At 35.8% G+C, this 23,396-nt stretch overlaps 1 protein-coding gene across 1 annotated transcript in view; it reads right to left on the minus strand.

The window, feature by feature from the left end:
• SLC15A1 (solute carrier family 15 member 1) overlaps positions 1-23,396 on the minus strand; it is a 66,880-nt gene that overhangs the window by 10,752 nt on the left and 32,732 nt on the right. Inside the window, exons 9-18 of the mRNA XM_020964062.1 lie at positions 21,777-21,859; positions 13,813-13,899; positions 12,378-12,467; positions 12,020-12,064; positions 11,898-11,930; positions 11,707-11,795; positions 10,198-10,279; positions 8,334-8,450; positions 2,498-2,641; positions 1,381-1,430 (exon numbers count right to left, since the gene is read on the minus strand). Of these exons, the coding sequence (XP_020819721.1) occupies positions 1,381-1,430; positions 2,498-2,641; positions 8,334-8,450; positions 10,198-10,279; positions 11,707-11,795; positions 11,898-11,930; positions 12,020-12,064; positions 12,378-12,467; positions 13,813-13,899; positions 21,777-21,859 (820 nt within the window). The remainder of the gene's footprint in view (positions 1-1,380; positions 1,431-2,497; positions 2,642-8,333; positions 8,451-10,197; positions 10,280-11,706; positions 11,796-11,897; positions 11,931-12,019; positions 12,065-12,377; positions 12,468-13,812; positions 13,900-21,776; positions 21,860-23,396) is intronic.

Genomic DNA, 23,396 nt, shown 5'->3' on the forward strand with positions numbered 1-23,396 from the left:
ATAAGTTACAATTATCAACCCTCAGCTTATATTTCTCTAAAAATGGAAAAGCTTTCCCAGCCCACCTCCACTGAAAGGGGATTAAGCAAAATACTACAAGTGAAATTGATAATACAGAAACTCAATTGTGTAACATGAGGTAATATAATAGGGTTTGACTGGAATTTGGAACTCAGGGGGAGAAATGCTCACCCCTAACCCTGAGAAACATTTGAATTACATTGATCTTTGTATTTGTGGGTGAACTTGAGTCCTGACTCCACATTAAAGAGACTACGAATTGAAGAGACATGAATCTGCAAGAGGGCAGATGGACAGAAAAGAGATAGATCTTCGTGAGTAGAACAGCAGCAGTATAGCAGCGTTAGCCCCATCTAATGGAGTAAACTGCCAAGGAGGTGATGCTTAGGGGAATAGGGATAGTATGAGAGAGCTGAGCTTAGCAAATTCTCAAATCCCTATTAGAATAATATCTCCACAATAGACAGAATATAATACAAGTGGTAATATATACACAAAAGAATAGATTTTAGGGGAAACCTCTCTTTAAGCATTTTTTGAAGTTCTTTAAAAAAAAACATCTCTCACCTCCCATTGATTCTCCATCCAATGGGAGAACCCTCACTCATTAATAAGTAAGTACTCAAGCAAAACGAATCAACATGTATAAGACCCACTTTTCAAGGAAGGCTGAAACATAGAGTTTTTGAGAGGCAACAAGTTGTAATGGAAACAACACTAGACCTGCATTTGAGAGATCTGGACTGAAGTTGAGTCATGATGCTGATATTTAACAGATGTGTGAACTTGGTACAGTCACTTCATGCTTTCGAGCTTCAAGAAAAGTGTTCAGTGGTATGAGCTCATTATTAAAGATAAAATAGGATCTTGATAAATCGGAGAGTATACTGAAGATCTTATGTTATTCTGAGCAAATCAACAATTTCAAAGTGAAATGCATACAGATCAAAGGCACTTATGTTAGGGCTACCATAAAGAAAGATGAGAAAACGCCAAATTTAAATAAGAAGCAGAACTCTCTCTTACAAGATCCATCCTTGGAGATTAAGACTTAGGTTAATTTAAAGTTAGATCATACAACCTTCACTTTTTGACCTTGTCATATCATTAAATGAAGCCAATCTTTGGCCAAAAATAGTTGACATCTTTCCTGAGCTTCATAATCAAAAATCTCCTCAGAAGTGACAGATCATAGCTTTTGAAAGCTATTGCTAATACTTCCTTCCAAATTAACAGAAACTGTAATTTGACTCAACAAAGTGATTGGGGGAAAATAGTAGAAGTATACTGAAAACATCCAATCCTCAGTGAAATCTATACTGCTGAAGAGAAAACTATAGATTTGTTAAAAACAGATACCTGATTCCATTTTCTCCTTTTTCTGGCTTGCTTTTAAGGCTGTCTTTCAGCTGAGGGAGGAAAAAAATGTTTCTAATTGAAGTTATTTGAGTATGTATTTCTCAGAGAATAAAGGTTAGATTAAATAACAATCATAAGCATCTTTAAGGTAGAGGGATGCTTAGTTAAAGGGTTGGGTGATGTAATGGGCAGAGCAGTTAATTTCTCTATCCTCTTTGTAGTTGAGATGTGTCAATAGAAGACCTTGTATATATCTGCATTTCCTTGCTGTTTAACAGGTCTTCTTAGTTTTGCCAAATTCATTTCACTGAGAAAATCTAGCTTCTCAAGTACTAAGAGAGGTAAAGTGATGTTGGTTGGTTTCTAGTTCATTGAAAAGAACACTTTCAGCGTTCAATGTTACATAGAGTACGCAGTTATCCCTTACACGTTAGGGGGTTTAGGGACATGGCACCCCTGCAAACTGGTAAATCCATGTAAAACTTTTTGGCCCTCCCTTCGTACCAGAGAACTCTGAATTATTATGGTATTAAAAGATAAAATATGTTGACATTTTACAATACTATCTATCTATATCTGTATCTATGTTTTATGCATTTCTGAGCTTGTAAACTTTTTCTGTGTTGCCTGCTAGCTTTCTTCACATGTCACCTGTAGCTTCTGCAAAACTCCCAAAAATCCCATTTAATTTCTTATGCCCACCTAAAATATATCAAAACTGCTATGGGGAAAGTTATGATGTGGAAGGGCTAAATGCAATCTCCTTCAGAGTGACAATTCTTAACATTGTATTTGCATATTCATTGGCTGGTATAGTATCTGGCACATAATACATGCTTAATTAATCCCTAGTTCCTTTCTTCTCAAGGAAATCAGATGGGCTTATAACCCTTATAACCAAGATCAAGTATTGTCTTCTTAGTTTCACCTACCAATATGTACGGGAAGGAGGTAAGATAACTTAGTTTGCAAGCAGCAAGAACGGAGACAATTCTGTAAAAAGGACAGCCCACAAAAAATCTACAGAGCTGATATTTAACTACAATAAAAAGCCCATGACATCAACTATAGCCCCACCAACACAGAGATACTACTTTTCTTTAACAGAAACACTTACCACAACAATGTTGCTGATATCCCATGCTAGAATACTGTGGCGATAGCCGTTTTCAAAGTTATTTGGAACTGTGTACTGTTGTTGCCCGTAACTAATGTTTATATTTGGTGGGCTATTGATTTCCGAAGTCCAGAAGCCACTGGACTGTGGAAGAGAAAAAGATGGCCATAATCATAAATTTTGTCTATTCTATCATGTCAAATTGGAAATTTCAGGATTCTGGAATTTAGTTGCTTATGGAACACTCCCCAGAATTCCTGAATCATCTTCATGCATGTTTAAACAAACAGGCTTTTTTTTCTTTATATTTGCAGTATTTGCCTAGACCCTCCATCCAACAACCTTTGTCTTTGGCCTTTGCCTCAAGATATCTTAGGATTACAAAAGGCATGTTAAGTTTCCACAAAGTCTGTCAAATCTTTCTTTATTATATCCTATGAAGGCCAAAGAACATAACCACAGAAATTACTACCAAAGGGCAGAATATAACAATGGGTCTAGTGATCCTGTCTGGGCTATATATCAAGTGGACCAGAGAAGTTTCAGATAATAGCAGCTTTGGTGACCTTACCTTATTCCCCCTTATATGGGTTTTAGTTGCTTACTATTAAATTTTGTTTTATCTTTCCCAAGACCAAAGATTCTTTTTGGCAAAGTAAGCAGAAGAAAAATTGTGAGTAATTTTATTATCTGTTATCATCCTAGCCATAACAATCAAGGGTCTTATACTTCCCTTATTATCTCATGCCCAACAATTAAAAGGGGAAAAAATCATCCTTTTCACTGTACAAAGGAGTATATTAGAACTTCTCAAAAGTCTCAGTTCAGACTGGATGTTATACATTTTGAGGTTCTACTAGGTATAGTAAAGTATAGTATAGTATAGTGACTATATAATATATATATATGTATATATATAATTATATATATATACATATATATATATATACATATATATGTATATATATAATTATATAATAGAAAGAACAACGATTCAAATCCTTCATCCGATACTTATTAGCCATATGACCAAAGACGATCAGTTAACTTAAGCCTCAATTTCTTCACCTGTAAGATAGGGTTAATACATGTTGCACCTATTTCAGAGTTATTGTGGGGAGCAAATGAGACATATAAAGTGCTTTATAAACCTTAACATGCCATGTAAATATCAGCTATCACCATTGGACCCAATTTTACAGCTAGAAAGGACAAGGTCAAGTCCAACTCTCTTATTTTATAGATGAGGAACCTAAGGCCTAGAGAGGTAAAGTGATTCGATGACAGTCATGAAACCACTGTCAGAGGTAGAATTCAAGCCCGGGTCTATTTGACTACAGCTACTTTTACAATTACAATTACAGTTTTGTCATACTCGCTGTCTTTTTTCTTTCAAGGCAATTGGGGTTAAGTGACTTGCCCAGAGTCACACAGCTAGTAAGTGTCAAGTGTTTGGTCTGAGGCCGGATTTGAACTCAGGTCCTCCTGACTTCAGGGCTGGCACTCTATCCACTGTGCCACCTAGCTGCCCCTCTCTCTCTGGTTTGAAATAGAATCAGTTGCCTAGTCTTGCAAAGTCGGTCAGCTTTGCCAAGTGATATACGTCATACCACTTGCAGTGAATCCCTCTATTCCATTGGAACAAGATAGCTCCAGTGTCAAAGTCTACTTAGTTAATAATAACTTTAATTAATAACTCAAGCCAAAGATGACTTAACCCTGGAGAAGTTTCCATGATTTTAGTCTTCATTACTTTGGTCATCCTGATATCAGAGTGTATTCCAGTAGAGAAGTTACTTTATCAAATATATGTCTAGTCATAGTCTGAAAGGTAAGAACTAATGCCAGTTTAACATGAAAGTTAAGGATAAAAAGCCTATCAGAGAAAAAGCAAAATATCTTTGTCCAACAGACATCAACAAGCCATCTTAGAGTCTATATAAAAGAGGGGAATGGAGTCATAGTTTGACTTAAACCCTTTAAGACTTTAAGAGGGTGGATTTCAGAGTTTGATATAGGATTGATAGGATGCCATGACCTAAAGATTTTTGGAGAGTGAAATTAGCTCACAAGTGATGGGAGACTTTCAGGAACTAAATTTGGTGGCCTAGTCACCCTTGACTAGAATGAGAAGGAAAAGGGGAAGGGGATGTAGCTAAGGAGAATGCCTAGGGTAATCAGATATTTTACATATGCAATATACTGAAGCTGTGGCAAAGTGAGACCAAATAGAAAAAAATGGCAACCTATGTTGTATGTACCACATACAACGTGCTGTAAAAGATATGAGGAAGAATAAAATCCAGAAGGTATCGAGGCTTGTAGTAAGTGCTAAAAACAAAAACCACCTTTCCTTCCACTTATGTTAGGGATAAGAAAAAAATATCAAGAAGTTATTGGGGGGTAGCTAGGTGGTGCAGTGGATAGAGCGCTGGCTCAGAAGTCAGGAGGACCTGAGTTCAAAAACAACACAAAAAGACAAAAATAAAAACAACCAATCTAGGCAATTATGTCTGTTCTTGGAAAAGTTGTAAAGAATGGGAAAGTGCTTAGAACTGGAGATGGATAATCAAAGCACTGTCACAATTTTTATAAAGGGAAAAGGATGGATGCTTCACTGGCTTAGCTTACCTTCAATGTGTAACAAAATTCCAGAATGAATTAAGGCTTTAACAATGTTTACCAAGAGCCAAAATGGGCTCATTAAGAATAGGTCATTTCAACTGATCTCATTTTTTCCTCAGTTATAATTACTTGGATTATGGTAATTCTTTCATGGATAGTTTTGGAATATTGATTGACTACATACAAAAGTATTAATGAATGGTCCTGCTAGGTTGACCAGTCAAGTGGCACAGGGCACTCTTTCTTTTGTCCTATTCTATTCAATATATATAGAAAGTTTTTGGCTTCAAGTGTAAATAATACACTTATCAACTGCATTACTTTTTTTTTTCTCCCTTTGGAAGCAATCAGGGTTAAATGACTTGCCCAAGGTCCCATAGCTAATAAAGTGTCTGAGGCCAGGTTTGAACTCAGGTACTCCTGACTCCAGGACTGGTGCTCTATCCACTGCATCACCCAGCTGCCCCGATAGTATGCTTATCAAATTAGTGTATGACAGCTATGAATAGCCAATACATGGCATGCCAGATTTAAGATCCCCAAAGTGGCAGGCTAAAATGCTGGGCTCAAATTTACATTTATTCCCTACTTAATTTTGTCTAAATCCTTTGCCTCTGTTTAAAAAAGAAAAAAAAAGCACCACCACAATTGTACATACACAGGTCAATGGAGCCATAGAGGCCTAAGGGTTTTAGTGAACTGCAAGCTTAAAGAGTCAGACCTAAGGAAGTCTTAAAATTTCCTTAATATAAATATAAATAATAGAACAAGGGAAGTCAAATCACATTGGAAGTCTAATTCTGCGTGACATCTTAGAAGAGATGGTTAAACTCACCCAAATAGATCTGCATTTTCATCATGAGTATTACCCCCAATGGTGCAGATCACATTTCAACCATGCCAGCCCAACCTGTGTGACTTGTCTATTTCCTCTCCTAAATTTGATACAGAAGGTCTACCCAACAGGTGGAAGACTTTTCTTCCTTTTTCTTGTGCTTGCTGGGATGAGAATGGAACACAAGAGCTTGTCTATCACTCATCCCTCACTTACACTATAATATGGGCATATTTTTCACATATATGTTGCTTTAATACTATCCCTAATTCCAGTTCTTCTTCATGATTTTTTTTTAATTTTTAGGCAATTGGGGTTAAGTGACTTGCCCAGGGTCACACAGCTAGTAAATGTCAAGTGTTTGGTCTGAGGCCAGATCTGAACTCAGGTCCTCCTGACTCCAGGGCCAGTGCTCTACCCACTGTGCCACCTAGCTGCCCCCATGATTTCTTGTTGATAATAAGTTCCTTTATCTTCACACTCATCATATGCTTGCTTCTCTACTACCCTCTGGGTAATCTTCAGTTTCAATTTATTGGTAATTTTTGGGTTGCATGACTTTTGGCCAATCTACAGAAGAATATTTGGTATTAAAAATATTTTCAGGAAGTTTAGGGTCACTGAAATTACAAGACAATAATCTGTAATTTCCCAAATGCAATCCAGCTTATTTTCCTCCCACTACTCAATTCCAAGTATATCTCCTTTTTCATTTGCAATATCTGCCTAAGAGAGTCATACATATTCATGGATGAACCCTACATATTGTCCATTCAAATGCATATTGTGGTCTGGATAATATGCACTCTTCATCTAATTGGTTTTTTCTTTTTTGATAATGAGACCAAACTTTTAAGCTTTATCTTATCCAGTAGGACCTGAAATATTCCAGGACTTAATTCAATGTCATCTACAAATAGGATAATCTAGAAGACTTATTATAGTTATCAGGAAACCTCTAATTTAGACTCTGAGCTCCACCTCCTCCATGACAGTGACATTTTCTCTCAGTTTCACATCTCACCTAACATCAAGCAATGATCAGAAGGTCAAACAGGGTTCAATTCCATTTGAGTACTTTGCTAGGAAATTCCTATAGCATAAAAAGAAGTTGAAGAGGGTGGTGAAGGAGTCAAAAATATGAAATTAATAGATGGAATAGAAAATGTTTATGCTAGAGAAGAGAAACATTTGGAGTAACAAAGTGAAGAATATGATGTCTTCAAGTATTTGAAGATTATTACACAAAAGATGGATTACACTTGTTTGGCTTGGCTCCAAAAAGCAGAGCTAGGAGTTTTGCTAGAGAAAATGTTATAGGGGAAGCATATTTTAGGAAAAATAACTATAGCTATCCAAAAAAGAGAGAGCTTCCTTGGGGGACAGGTATAGTCTCCCTGTCAGTGGAAATGTTTCAGCAAAGGCTTAACAAGTCATTTTTAGGATTGTTGAAGCAAGATGCATGATCTGAAGATTTCACCTAAATGACTTGTGATATCCCTTCCAAATCTGAGAACCTATGACTAGAAATCATTTATGATTGATTGAATGATTATGAATGATTGAATAGAGAATAATAGAAATAATATAATGAGAATATGATCAGTATATTGAGAAACTAATCTGTATGGAATCACACAGATCAATGACAGAGCAGATTGAGAATACCACCCCACTTCCCAACCATAAGTCACTAATAAGCCAGAGAGTATTTCAATTTTAGTATGTCTGTTTTAGAGCTAGTAGGGGCTCTGAAGGTCCAAGTCCTCCAGCTTTATAAAGAAATTCAAGCCTTAAGAAGACACATGAGTTTCTAAAGTTCACAAAGGCAATTATTGATAGAGATGAGATTAGCTCCCCAATCTCCTTACTATTAGTCCTATTCAAAATAGTTTGAGATCTTAAAAATAACTCTATTGTAATTATTCCAGGTGGCAGTTAAACAATCAAATAGGAACCAGCAAAAGTAATTCTTCCTATCAAAATAGTTTTAGGACTTCAAGCTTCAAGTAAAATGACTAGTTAGAATGACTGAATAAAGCTCTTATCTGTAAAAAACAAAAACAAGCCATGCCATTCAAAATTGTTCCATAATGATCATCTCTATACATGCTTCAGGACTTGTGACATGCACACACATATCTATGTGCATAGATATGTGTGCATTTATGTATATACACATACATGTATGAACATGCACACACACATATATATACTCATAGACAAATTCTGAAAATTATCCATTCAGATATTTACCATAGTTTAGGCAGTAGACATTCTTCATTTAATTGATTTATTGGAGAATAGCTTCTCCAAATCAAAGTGAAAGTAAGCAAGACATCAAAAACAAAAAAAATTGTACTCAATTCTACTTACCTCGTTCACGTGTAAGTCCATCCCATGTCCAGGAAAAGATACATTTAAGGATTCATTGCCTACATTCAGTACCTGAACTTGGATTTGGTTTTCTGTAGGAAAGACTGGAAGAGTTTTCTGGGCAAAATGGGGGGGGGGGAAAGTAGGTAGGGGAATGTTTAGTGCAGTAATTACAATCAGTGGACATTATCTAAATAAAAACTGCATAAAAGTAGCCTTAATCATAAGGAAAAACCTCTAAATTGGCTTATACACAGGCATGTGCCAGAGCCAACTCAAAGTGGCCCACAAGAGTTGAATGTTAAATTTTTAGCATGGACATTTACATCTTGTTGTTTTGTTGATTATCTAGACTTAAGTAAGTGATGGAGAAAATGTTAATAATGAAGGTATATTCCCTGTCCTCTCCCCAGATCTGAGTATTAAACATTTACCAGCAAACCATCACCTAATATAAAGGTCTTGAACACACACACACACACACACACACACACACACACACACACACACACACACACACATATGCACATACACATTTCTTCACTGTTAGTTGTGCTATTTGCTAAGCTACCCAACCTACTGGCATGGCTCTGTTTGGCAAATTCTAGGAGATGTGGGCCCAACATTGCATTTTAGGGTATATACACCATACATCTTTCCTATTTCTTTTCACTGAGTTCAACCTAAACATTTAGGTTTGCTATGAGCAAAGCAAAGATAAAAACAGAACATTAACTGTCCCCAGGGAGCTTACCTTTGGGTGGATGGAATACAATGTGTAGTCAGATAAGTAAATAAAAGGTAATTTGAAGGAGCAGAGGGAAGGAACACTAATAGCTAGGATAAGAGAAGGTAGCCTGTGCTGTAGTACCTAAGTAAGTTGAACAATGAGTGAATCTAAGTAAAACCCGGGAGGAAACAAGTGGAGGTAAGCAAAGAAGCACATTCCAGCGGGGAAGGGGGAAACAGCTTGTACAAAGGCATGGAGGCTGTCAAATCTGAGTGTGGGGAGTGGAAACCAAGCAAGCTAGAACAATGGACATAAAAGCAAGCTAGAACAGGCAGGCTAGAACAACAGGTACAAAAGGAAGTAATGTGCCATGTAGTCTTAGAGAGGTATGCCAGAGCTAGCCTGCACATTTGGGATCCACTTCACTGAAGGAAAACAAACAATCTCTGTAATATTAGTTTTAAGCACTTTAGGGAAGGGTGGGCTGCGCCTAGGTAAAGGAGTATGGAAAAATAAAGGGAGGAGGAAGAGGCTGCCAAAAGAGGCAAGAGAACCTACTTGAAAATTGGTCAACGCTCTGCCCTAATGTCATGTCTCCCCATTTAAAAATGGCATTTGAGAGGCTGCTTTCTTCCCTCCCATTCTTCAAACATGTTTCTCAGAAATTCCCAAAAGTTTTCCACAACCTTTTTGCTCTTTATCCCCTGACTGGGGGAAGTTCAAAGGTAACAGTTTGTTCATCCCTACCTTTTAGTGGTGTGTTAATTCACTTAGAAAGTTCACTGTCTTGGCAAGGTTCACTTCTTCCAGGGGTGGGGAACCTTCGGCCTCGAGGCCACATGTGACCTTCTAGGTCCTTGGATGTGGCCTTTTGACTGAGTCCAAGTTTTACAGAACAAATCCTTTTATTAAGGAGATTTATTCTGTGAAGTTTGGATTCTGTCAAAGAGCCCCACTTGAGGACCTAGAGGGCCAAACGTGGCCTTGAGGCCACAGGATCCCCACCCCTGCCTTAGACTTTTGGGCCTTTAGAACCTGGACTTCCTTTCTTTCACTGTCCAAGGAACTCTACACCTCCCTAGCGCCACCGGGAGAAATGCTTGCAGATGCTCCTAATTACAAAGGGCAACTCACATCTATTTCCACTTGCACAATCGCAGCTGCCACAAATGCCATGGAAGCTAAGAACATGCCCACGGTCATCTTCTTCAGGGACCTGCAATGGGAAGATGTGGAGCATTTACACGCTAGCATCTAATATAAATGCTCACGCACTGCTCTGTACAAATAAAATAAACATAGCCTGGGACTGAATTCCATTAGATTTGGGTGGTCAATATGAGAACAAGATGGAGGCAGAGAAGGAGGGGGAGAAGGTGGGGGAAAAAGTAGGAGGAGAAGGTAATCCCAACAGCTCAAACAATGAGTAAGACAAACTGATCTTAAAGTATTTGTGCATTGGCCTTTGAAACACTAATCTACAGCAGAGGCAACATTGTACAATGGACGGAAGGCTTGCCTTAGAGTTAGAAAGATCTAGGTCCGAATCCTGTTTCTTACAGGAATATGGAAAGTAGTTCCTTCTTCACTACAGGTGAAGTGACTCAGCTGCAAACCTAGTGGAAGGAGTTTCTAAGTTGAGAACTCCTGATGCTACCGATCTGGACTGAAGAAGAAGAATCTGACATTAGTCTGAAAAGACCAGCCAAACCATTCAAAAAGACCCTCCAAAAATAAAATCAGGGGTTTCTTAAGTTTTCACCAATGGATCACGTTAGAAATTCATGTCTCTACAGGATGAATAACTTTAATTATATAATTAATTGCATTCAGATTTAATCGCAGTTCCTAATTACTAGGAGGCTTTAATTTACAATACCTACTTACTCACTGCTGGCTTACTGGAGATGGCTACATTAGGTGAAAAAAAGTTTAGCTAAAAATAAAATCTCAGGTAGGCCTCATCTGAGTCAAAGGCTGTTTCTTGAGGCATCTGGGTGGTCCAGCGGATAGAGCACTGGACCTGTAGTCAAAGAGACCCGAGTTCAAATCCTGCCTCAGACACTTAGGATCTGTGCGATCATAGGCAAATCAGTTAATCTCTCTCAGCCCCAGTTTCCTTTTCTGTAAAAGGAATAAGTTGTTATTAATGGCCTCCGAGGTCCCTTATAGTTCTAAATCTATTATCCCATCAGGAAGATATCCAGAATTGACTAATCATCCTTCACCTCAACTAAATTAGAAATCACATACATTCATGATTTCCTTCAAGGGTGCTTAATTTTAAAGCACACATTCTCAGAGGCCCATGAGCATGTACTCGACCAACTTAAATGGATAAGCATTGCAGTTGGGAGGTGAGAAGAAGTAAATAAAAAGTCATCTCCTTCCAAAAACTCAGTCTAGTTGAGGCATAGAACCCCTAAGCAACTTAAGTCATATGTGTGTGCATACATACATACATACATACATATGTATGTATGCATATATGTATGTATATATACACACATCTGTATATAAATAAAATGTATTCATATTAATATATAAATATACAAATATATACATGTGCACACATATGTATATATGTATATACACACATACACCCATATACATATAATGATATATGAAATAACTTATACTTACGTGAAATTGAACCCACACTTGGCAATTAAAGGATAAACCATAGCATCTACAATTGGTACCATGATAACAATCAGGATGGCATTCACGGTCTGTTGCAAATAAATCAGGAATAAAGTTAACAATTAATTTAGCCACTTTCAAAGTTTCAAGTCGTTTTTAAGAATTAAAGTATGCCAAGTCCTCAACTGTACCTGCATCTGATCAGGCTGAATTTCAATCGCTCCCTAAAAGAGAGAAAGGAGGCTTCGTTGGTCAACTCGCCCAGATGACCAATGAATGTCTAAAGTTGGGAACACATATTTTACACACTTACAAAGTTTCCATTCATGGTTGTTGCTTGTAGAGTCCATCTTGAGCCCTTGAAAATAATATGATAAAGTAAGAATGAAATTGTCTGAATTCTTCGTAAGCAATGACTGTCCTAAGCTGTTCTGCTGGCTACACTTCTACTTCAGATACTAAAAAGATTTATTTTTTTTAAAAATTGGCCAAAGCTTTCACCGGATTTTTTGGCCGAATCTAACTTTCCCACTTAATATCTAAGTTAGAAGTATAGCCAGCAGTGTGGCTAAGAATGGGACAGGGACCCTGAATGCTCTCCCACCCTGCCAAATGGATGCTTCCTGGGAAGTTAAATATTTAAAATGCAGACCTGGCAATAGCTTTATTACCTGTTGATCAAACAGAGCCCAAAACATTGGGAGAGGAATAAACAGGAACATCACCTTTACAGCCATCTTTATTTGGGTAATAAGCCTCTCCTAAAACAGGGGGAAACAAAACAAAACACCTCATGAAACACTTCCCTCATATCTCCTCTGCCAATTCTAGTATGTCTCCTTTTGCTATGTGTTCAAAAAATTTACAAGCAATTGGAAATTCACATGATCAAAAAGCCTAAGTTATGGAAGAACTGGACAATTTTTTTCAAAACTGTGGTTCCAAATTTACATATGTTTCAGCCTGTATCAACTGTATAAAAAAGTAAGGTTTGCCTTTGAAATCATAAAAAATTTAAAAAATAAATCATAAAAAATTAGCATACATGAAAGTGACATCAACTTATGAACAAGAAATTTATTGAGTACCTACCATGTGCCAGTCCTTGTGTTAGGCACTAGGGATATAAATACAATGAATGAGAATTTTTCCTCACAAAAAGCCTAAGTTCAAATTAGGAAGACAGTAAGCACAGATGTAGGTGTATATAAAACAAGTGTATACAGAATAAAGATAAATACATAAAAAGTAATTAAATACAAGGTGGCTTAGGAAGGGAGAAAATTAGTAGTTATAGAAGGGTGGAATTGGGGAATTTTTCATGCAGAACAGAGATTTTAAAGTTAGGGCCCACAGATATTCCTCTCAAGAATTCTATTAACTAAAATTTTATTTAGATAATTATTTTTTAATATAATTGGCTTCCTTGACATATACATATACATATATATGTGTATATATATATATGTATATATATATATACATATATATGTATATATATATATATATATGTATATATATACGTATATATGTATATATATGTGTGTATATATGTGTGTATATATATATGTGTATATATATATATGTGTATATATATATGTGTATATATATGTGTGTATATATATATGTGTATATATATATGTGTATATATATATATGTGTATATATATATATGTGTGTATATATATATATGTGTATATATGTGTATATATATATGTGTATATATATATGTGTATATATATATATATGTGTGTATATATATATATATATATATATAAACATTTTTCTGAGAAGGGGTCCATAAGCTTGAGACCAACAAAAAGGGTTAAGAAACCTTGATATACAAGTCGGTGCTTGAGCAACATCTTGAAAGGAAAGATTCCACGAGGCAGAAAGACTAACGGCAGAATATAATTAAGCAAAGGAATACATTCAGAAACCTCTTTAGTAATATGCTTGCTAAGTATTTCAGAAACAAATATATTATAACATTGATAATGAATTAAGTTCAACTCAAACAGTGGCTACCACATGGAAAGCCTTACTGAAGCTCTTTCCAGAGGGAAGCAATTAATTGGGTCCAATCTAAGATGAATAAAACACTTACATCATATTTTTCTTTAGCCCAATCCAGCCAGTGTTTCCTCTTTGGGAATTCTTTACTCCGGTGCTTAAATCTATTCTTGATTGCAAACTGGAAAAAAAAAAATTAAATTAAGTCAGAAATTAAATCAGGAAAGAGTACAGCAGTAAAAAGACAAGAGTAGAGGGAATATCTTGATCTTAAAAGACTGAAGAGAATTGATTTTGGGCAATGACAACCATAGCAGTTTTTTTTTTGGTCAAGTACTAAACACAATAACATTAATTACCACCTTTGTTTTGTAAAATAGCTAGGTGATGCAGCAGATAGAGCACTGGGCCTGGAGTCAGGAAGACTTGAGTTCAAATCTGGATACAGACACTTACTAGCTCTGTGGCCCTGGGCAAGTCACTTAACCCTGTTTGCCTCAGTTTCCTCATCTATAAATTGAACTGGAGAAGGAAATGGCAAACCACTGTGGCATCTTTGCCAAGAAAACCCCAAATGGGGTCACAAAAAGTCAGACATGACTGAAATGACCAAATAACAGCAAATATCAAGGTAATGATATTGTTGAATGAATACTAGACTAGGAGAAGATCTCCTTTTGGTTGTTAAATATCCTGGACAAGACAGTAAACTTTTTTTGGGCTTTGCTTTCATATTTAAAAGGATTGAACCAGATGGCATAAGCAATGACCCTTAGGTCATCCATGATTTTAAATAATTTAAACAACTTAACTTTTCACTTAGAGTATTCAAGGAGTCACACCCTCTAAAGGTAAAATGTCTCACTTAAGGGAGGATGAATCTTCTAATCTAGAATCAGAGTGGTCCAATAAAAGGAGCACTGGATAAAGAACCAGAAGGCCAGGATTGAACATCCCATCCAAAATGATTTAAGTGACTTGTTCCAAGGCACACAGCTAGTTGATGGCAGGTTCCTCATTTAAATGTTAGTTAAAGCTCTTTTTAGTGGGAGAATCTTCAGTTTTTAAAATGGAAACCAAGGAGAAGATTGTTTGAAGTGGATCTATTCTTGCAGGCATTGTTGTAGGAATCTGTATATCTATTGTAAGAAAAGTATATTTGCAGAGCTTCTTAAAGCTGTAAAGCCAAGCATACAAGTTAACCTAATTCAAACTAGAAGAGACTCAAGACTTATCTTAGAACTGCCTGATATTTTCAAAAAGGTCTTTTGATGAAAATTACATGGCATTAAAAAAAAAGTTAAGTGGTAAGGAAGAATATGAATCTAATACACAGGGAAAATTTTTTCCCCCAATGGGAAACAGGAAGATTTGTCTTTTTCTTTTTTTTACTAGTTTTTTTTTATTAATTTATTTTAATTTATCAACAATCACTTTCATAAGCTTTTGAGATTTAAATTTTTCTCCCCCTCCCTCCCCAGCTCCTTCCTCAAGACAGCATGCAATCTGATATAGGCTATACATATACATTCCTATTAAACATATTTTCACATTAGTGATGTTGTAAGGAAGAATTAGAACCAATAGGAGGAACCATAAGAAAGAGAAAAAAAAAGCAAAACAGAAGAAAAAAATAGCAAATGGTATGCTTCGATTTGAATTCAAACTCCATAGTTCTTTCTTTGGATATGGATAGCATTTTCCATCATAAGGCTTTTGGAGATGTCTTAGATCCTTGCATTGCTGAGAAGGGCTAAGTCTATCGATGTTAGTCATCACACATGGCTGTTACTGTGTACAATGTTCTCTTGGTTCTGCTCATTTCACTCAACATCAGACCATACAAGTCTTTTCAGGTTTTTCTGAAGTCAGCCTGTTCATCATTTCTTTATAGCATTATAGTATGCCATTATTCATATACTACAACTTGTTTGACCATTCCCCAACTGAAGGGTATCCTTTTTTTCCCCCAATTCTTAGCCACCACAAAAACAGCTGCTGTAAATATTTTTGTATGAATAGGTCCTTTTCCCTTTTTTTTCTTTTGGATGTTTGGGAAATAGACCCAGCAGTGGTATTGCTGTATCAAGGAATATGCAGTTTTATAGCCTTTTGGGAATAGTTCCAAATTGTTCTCCAGAATGGTTGGATCAGTTTACAACTCTGCCAACAGTGCATTAGTGTCTCAGTTTTCCCCACATCCCTTGCAACATCCAACATTTTCCTATTTTGTCATGTTGGCCAGTCTTATAGGTGTGATATGGTACCTCTGAGTTGTTTTGATTTGCATTTCTCTAATCAATAACGATTTAGAGCATTTTTTCATGACTGTAGATGGCATTAATTTCTTCATCTGAGAACTGCCTGTTCATATTCTTTGACCATTTATCAGTTGGGGAATGACTTGTATTCTTATAAATTTGACTTAATTCTCTCTATATTTTAGAAATGAGGCCCTTATCAGAGACACTGGTTGTAAAAATTCTTTCCCAATTTTCTACTTTCCTTCTAATCTTGGTTGCATTGGCTTTGTTTGTGCAAAAACTTTTCAATTTAATGTAATCAAAATTATCCATTTTGCATTTCATAATGTTTCTCTATCTCCTGCTTGGTCATGAATTCTTCTGTTCTCCATAAATCTGATAGGTGAACTATTTATTCCTTGCTCTACCAGTTTGCTTACAGTATCAGCCTTTATATTTAAATCATTAACCTATTTTGACTTTATTTTGGTATATGATGTGAGATTTTGGTCAATGCCTAGTTTCTGCCATACTCTTTTCCAGTAGTTTTTGGCAAATAGTGAGTTCTTATCCTAGAAGCTCGGGTGTTTGGCTTTACCAAATAGTAGATTACTATAGTTATTGACTACTGTTTCTTGCATACCTTACCTATTCCTCTGATTCATCACTCTATTTCTTAGCCAGTACCATGTAGTTTTGATTGCTGCTTTATAATACAGTTTAAGGTCTGGAATAGCGAAGCCACCTTCCCCTGCATTTCTTTTCATTAGTTCCCTTGGTATGCTGGATCTTTTGTTATTCCAAATGGATCTTGCTATTATTTTTAAAATTTTTAAAAATTTTTTTGTTATTTTATCCTAGCTCTATAAAATAATTTTTTGGTAGTTTGATTGGTATGGCACTGAATAAGTAAATTAGTTTAGGTAGAATTGTCATTTTTATTATATTAGCTCAACCTACTCATGAGCAACTGATGTTTTTCCAATTATTTAGATCTGACTTTCTTTGTGTGGAAAGTGTTTTGTAATTGTGTTCATATAGTTCCTGGGTTTGTTTCAGGAGATAGACTCTTAAATATTTTTATAATGTCTACAGTAACTTTAAATGGAATTTCTCTTTCTATCTCTTGCTGTTGGGCTTTGTTGGTAATATATAGAAATGCTGATGATTTATGTGGGTTTATTTTATAGCCTGCAACTTTGCAAAGTTGTTCATTATTTCAAGTAGTTTTTTACTTGATTCTATAGTATTCTCTTAGTATAACATCATATCATCTGCAAAGAGTGATAGCTTTGTTTCTTTGCCTATTCTAATACCTTCAATTTCTTTTTCTTCTCTTATCATTAGAACTAATGTTTCTAGAACAACACTGAATAAAAGTGGTGATAATGGACATCCTTATTTCACCCCCAATCTTACTGGAAAAGCTTTTAGCTTGTCCCCATTACATATGATGCTTGGTGAAGGTTTTAGGTACATGCTATTTATTCTTTTAAGGAAGACTCCAAAACACATCACCCCTTATCATACCACCTTGGAAGAATTGAAAATTTACAGGTCCCTAACAAATATCTCTGAAAACAGCTATACAAACCCCCCAAAGATTGGGACAGTACACTTCTTCACATTGGAAGCAGACTCTTACCTTAACAAAGAGTTTAAAACTCAAGTAATTGGCCGGGATCATGAGCAAGCAGTGCAAAAAGAGTCAGACTATATTATTTTACTTTGGTTAAAAAAGATCAAAATATACAACCAGAAGAAGACAACAAAGTCAAAACTCCTACATCCAAAGCCTCCAAGAAAAATATGAATCAGTCTCAGGCCTTGGAAGAGCTCAAAAGGGATTTTGAAAAGCAAGTAAGGGAAGTAGAGGAAAAACTGGGAAGAGAAATGAGAGTGATGCAAGAAAATCATGAAAAACAAGTCAACAGCTTGCCAAAGGAGACCCAAAAAAATACTGAAGAAAATAACACCTTTAAAAATAGCCTAACCCAAATGGCAAAAGAGGTCCAAAAAGCCAATGAGGAGAAAAATGCCCTAAAAAGAAAAATTGGCCAAATGGAAAAGGAAGTCCAAAAGATTACTGAAGAAAATACTTCCTTAAAAATTAGAATAGAGCAATTGGAAGCTGGTGACTTTATGAGAAATCAAGACACTAAAACAAATCCAAAAGAATGAAAAATTAGAAAACAATGTGAAATATCTCATTGGAAAAAACAACTGACCTGGAAAATAGATCCAGGAGAGAGAATTTAAAAATTATTGGACTATCTGAAAGCCATGATCAAAAGAGCCTAGACATCATCTTTCAAGAAATTATCAAGGAAAACTGCCCTGATATAGTAGAACCAGAGGGCAAAATAGAAATTAAAAGAATCCACAGATCTCCTCCTGAAAGAGATCCCCAAAGGAAAACTCCTAGGAATATTATAGCCAAATTCCAGAGTTCCCAGGTCAAGGAGAAAATATTACAAGCTGCCAGAAGGAAACAATTCAAGTACTGTGGAAGCACAATCAGGATAACACAAGATTTAGCAGCTTCTACATTAAAGGACCCGCAGGGCATGGAATGTAATATTTCAGAGTGCAAAGGAGATAGGATTACAACCAAGAATCACCTACCCAGCAAAACTGAGTATAATCCTTCAGGGGAAAAAATGGTCATTCAGTGAAATAGAGGACTTTCAAGCATTCTTGATGAAAAGACCAGAGCTGAATAGAAAATTTGACTTTCAAATACAGGACTCAAGTGGAACATGAAGAGGTAAACAGGAAAGAGAAATCATAAGAGACTTATTAAGATTGAACTGTTTACATTCCTGCATGGAAAGATGATATTTATAACTCATGAGACCTTTGTCAGTATTAGGGTAGCTGAAGAGAAAAAATTATATGTATGTATATTTAGATAGATAGATAGAAGGCACAGGGTGAGTTGAAGATTAAGGGGTCATATCTGGAGAATAAAATTAGGGGATGAGAGAGGATGGTACTTGGAGAAGAAGAAAGGGAGGGGTAGAATGGGGTAAATTATCTCACAAAAAAAAACAGAAAAGAAAAGTCTCTTACAGTGGAGGGGAAGCAGGGGAAGGTGAGAGGGAATGAGTGAATCTTATTCTCATAGGATTTGGCTTAAGCGAGGGAATAACATACACATTCAATTGGGTATGGAAATCTGTCTTACCGTACAGGAAAATAGGGGGAGAAGGGGACAAGAGAGCAGGGGGATGACAGAGAGGAGGGCAGATTGGGAAAGGGGGTAATCAGAAGCAAATACTTCTGAGGAGGGACAGGGTCAAAAGAAAGAACAGAATAAATAGGAGGGCAGGATAGGATTAAGGGAAATAGAGTTAGTTTTTCACAACATGTCTACCATGAAAGTGTTTTGCATAACTGCACATGTGTAACCTATATTGTTTGACTTTTCAATGAGGGTGGGTGAGGAGGGAGGAAGACAGAAAATTTGAAACCTAAAGTTTTAAAAATATATGTTTAAAAAAAAGTGTTTTCACATGCTACTGGGAAATAAGAAATACAGGAGATGGGGTATAGAAGTCTATCCTGTGCTACAGGAAAATAGAAGGGGAAGGTGACAAGAGAAGGGGGGAGAGATAGAAGAGAAGACAGACTAGGGGAAGGGATATTCAGAATGCATGCCATCTTGGGGTGGGGGGAGGGTGAGATGGGATGAAAATTTGGAACTCAAAAATTTGTGGAAGTGAATGTTGAAAATTAAAAATAAATAAATTTATATTTAAAAAAAAAGGAAGACTCCATTTATTCCTGTGCTCTCTAATGTTTTTAAAAGGAATGGGTGTTGTATTTCGTCAAAAGCTTTTTCTGCATCTATTGAGATGATCATGTGGTTTCTGTTAGTTTTGTTGTTGATATGATCAATTATGCTGATAGCTTTCCTAATATTGAACCAACCCTGCATTCCTGGTATACATCCTATGTGGTCATAGTGTATTATTTTTGTGATAAGTTGCTGTAATCTATTTGCTAATATTTTATTTAAAATTTTTGCATCAAAATTCATTAGGAAATTGGTCTATAATTTTCTTTCTCTGTTTTGACTCTTCCCGGTTTAGGTATCAGCATCATATTTGTATCATAGAAAGGATTTAGTAAGACTCCTTCTTCAGCTATTTTCCCAAATAGTCTATATAGTATTGGAATTAATTGTTCTTCAAATGTTTGATAGAATTTGCTTGTAAATCCATCTGGCCCTAGAGATTTTTTCCTAGGGAGTTCATCAATGGCTTGTTCAATTTCTTTTTTCTGAGATGGGATTATATAAGTATTTTACTTCCTCTTCTGTTAATTTGGGCAATTAATATTTTTGTAAATATTCATCCATTTCACTAAGATTGTCAAATTTATTGGCATACAGTTGGGCAAAATAGTTCCTAATTATTATTTTAATTTCCTCTTTCTTGGTAGCAGATTCACCTTTTTCATTTTTGATACTGGTAATTTGGTTGTCTTCTTTCTTTTTTTAATTAAATTAATCAAAGATTTATCTATTTTATTGGTTTTTTCATAAAATCAGCTCTTAGTTTTATTTATTAGTTCAATAGTTTTCTTAATTTCAATTTTCTTAATTTCTCCTGGTTTTCAGTGTTTCCAATTTGGTGTTTAATTGAGGATTTTTAATTTGTTTCTTTTTCTAGCCTTTTTTTAGTTGTATGCCCAATTCATTGATCTCTCATTCTTTATTTTATTTATGTAATCATTTAGAAATATAAAACTTCCCCTAAGAACTGCTTTTGCTGCATCTCATAAGTTTTGGTATGTTGTCTTGTTATTGTCATTCTTTTGAATGAAGTTATTGATTGTTTCTATGATTTGTTGTTTGACCCATTCATTTTTTAGGACTATTCAGTTTCCAATTATTTTTTGGTCTATATTTCCATGGCCCTTTATTACATATAATTTTTATTTGCATCATGACCTGAAAAAGATGCATTTAACATTTCTGTCTTTCTGCATTGGATTGTGAGGTTTTTATACCCTAATACATGATCAATTTTTGTCTATGTGCCATGTGCCACTGAGAAAAAACTATATTCCTTTCTATACCCATTCAATTTTCTCCAGAGGTCTACCATACCTAACTTTACAAAAACTCTATTCACCTCCTTAACTTCTTTCTTATTTATTTTGTGGTTAGATTTATCTAGTTCAGAGAGGGGGAGGTTGAGGTCCTCCACTACTATAGTTTAGCTGTCTATTTCTTCCTGTAACTCCCTGAACTTCTCTAAGCGTTTGGATGCTATACCATTTGGTGGATATATGTTTAGTAATGATATTACTTCATTGCCTATGGTGCCTTTTAGCAGGATGTAGTTTCCTTCCTTATCTCTTTTGATAAGATCTATTTTTGCTTTTGCTTTGTCTGAGATCAGGATTGCTACTCCTGCTTTTTTTACTTCAGCTGAAGCATAATATATTCTTCTCCAGCCTTTTACTTTTACCCTGTGTATGTCCCTCTGTTTCAAATGTGTTTCCTGTAAACAACATTGTAGGATTACGGTTTTTAATCCACTCTGCTATCCACTTCCATTTTATGGAAGAGTTCATCCCATTCACATTCACAGTTATGATTACTATCTGTGTCTTTCTCTCCATACTATTTCCTCCCTGTTTATGCTTTTCTTTCTCCTTTCTCCCTTTCCCTCCTCACTAGTGTTTTGCTTTTAAACACTACTTCCCTCAGTCCCGCCTCCACATATTAGCCCCCTCCCTTTTCTTCCCCTTTATCCTCAGATTTTAAATTAAATATAAAAATGGAATAGTTTGTCATACTTACACCAATGCAGTTGGCAACTTTAGACATTATGTTGCCCTGAGGTTGAACCTTCTTGTACATGCTACTGCCAATGATGAACACAACTAGAGAGGAACAGATCAAACAATCAGTCAGCAAGCCTTTATTAAACTCCTACTGTTTCATGTGCTGTATTAGGAATACAAAGACAAAAATCAAACAGTTTTTGCTGTCAAGGAGCTTACATTCTATTGGGATGTATAAAATTCAAAAGGACCTTATGACCTTTAAGTCTACCTAATTTGACTCATGCTATAACTAAATCACTAATTCACTATTATGACTTCCTAGTACATCAGCTCTCATTGATTTCCTCAGCTTCTATGGGTTAATCATTTCTAGACAGATGACTTCCAGATCTCCATATAGAGCCCTTGTCTCTTCTTTGAGCACCAATCATCTTAAATCAATTGCTCCCTGCTAGATTCCTCCCCTTGGATGTCCCACATGCATTTCAAGTACTACATACCACCAAAGGAACTTATTTTCTTCTTCCTTAAACTGCCCTCCCAAAACTTCTCTACTTTGGTTGACAATGCCACTATCCTTCTATAGCCCTCAAGTTTCACAACCTCAAAGTCATCCTCACGTCCCATGTCCATTCAGTCACCACTTCTCTGAAGATAAAAAATCAGCATCTCATCTATACCTGGATGATTAGACAAACCTCCCAATTGCTCTGCCTCTAGTTTTTCTTCCCTCCAATCAATCCTGTAACAGTAACATTAGTATTGCTGTAGAGTATATCTGACCATATCATTCCAACTCAAGAAGTTCCAGTGACTCCCTATTTACTCCAGATAAAATACACTGAATTGTATTAAATCATTTTTTCATCAGACTCCAAATTATCTTTCAAGCTGGATCTCACAGCACTCCATTATTGCTAAACTGGCCTCTCAGTTCCCCTTACATGGCATTCTATCTTTTGCCCCTGTCTGTGCCTTTGAAAATATTTGGGGATGAATTCCTTTCCTTCTGCCTTGTATTCCTAGCCTTTCTTTAAAGTATTTCCTGGAGGAAGTCTTTCCTTATATCCACCCTCCCCTAGTTGTGAGTATTTTCTTTCCATTCTGGAATTATTTTGAATACCCTTATCTAGATACAATGGTGGTTTTTTTTTAAGCAGCAAACCTGGCTCTAATTTTCCTAACTGTTATGATTAAGAGAAATGTTCACTCATCAATTTGTTTTCTGATGAAAACACATACAATCTCATCTATTAGGAACACTTTACCCCCTATAACTCAAGTGAAGAGAAGGATTTCTCATGCTATTCTTTACGTACAAGGACATCACGAAAAAAATCTGTAACCCAGTTTTATAAAAGATACTGAAGTATTCTTCAGACAGACTGCTTTCATATCCACTCTTACAAAAATATAGAGCATAAAAAACTCGCAACTTAGTGGATGTATTTTTTACAAGTTTTTTTTAAAGTTCAAGTAGTTTGCTTTCTGATAATTTAACAATGCAAATAAGTAAACTGGAAAACAGGTCTCCCATTAGACAATTCAACAATTTCTCATATGTTTCAAGTGAATTTCTTCAGGTATTAGACCATAGTCTATCTGAGGTCTTATAGAAGTCATACAGACAGAC

The sequence above is a fragment of the Phascolarctos cinereus genome, unplaced genomic scaffold (assembly GCF_003287225.1).
Source record: "Phascolarctos cinereus isolate Bilbo 61053 unplaced genomic scaffold, phaCin_HiC Scaffold_7;HRSCAF=346, whole genome shotgun sequence".
In the NCBI taxonomy this organism is placed as follows: Eukaryota; Metazoa; Chordata; class Mammalia; order Diprotodontia; family Phascolarctidae; genus Phascolarctos; species Phascolarctos cinereus.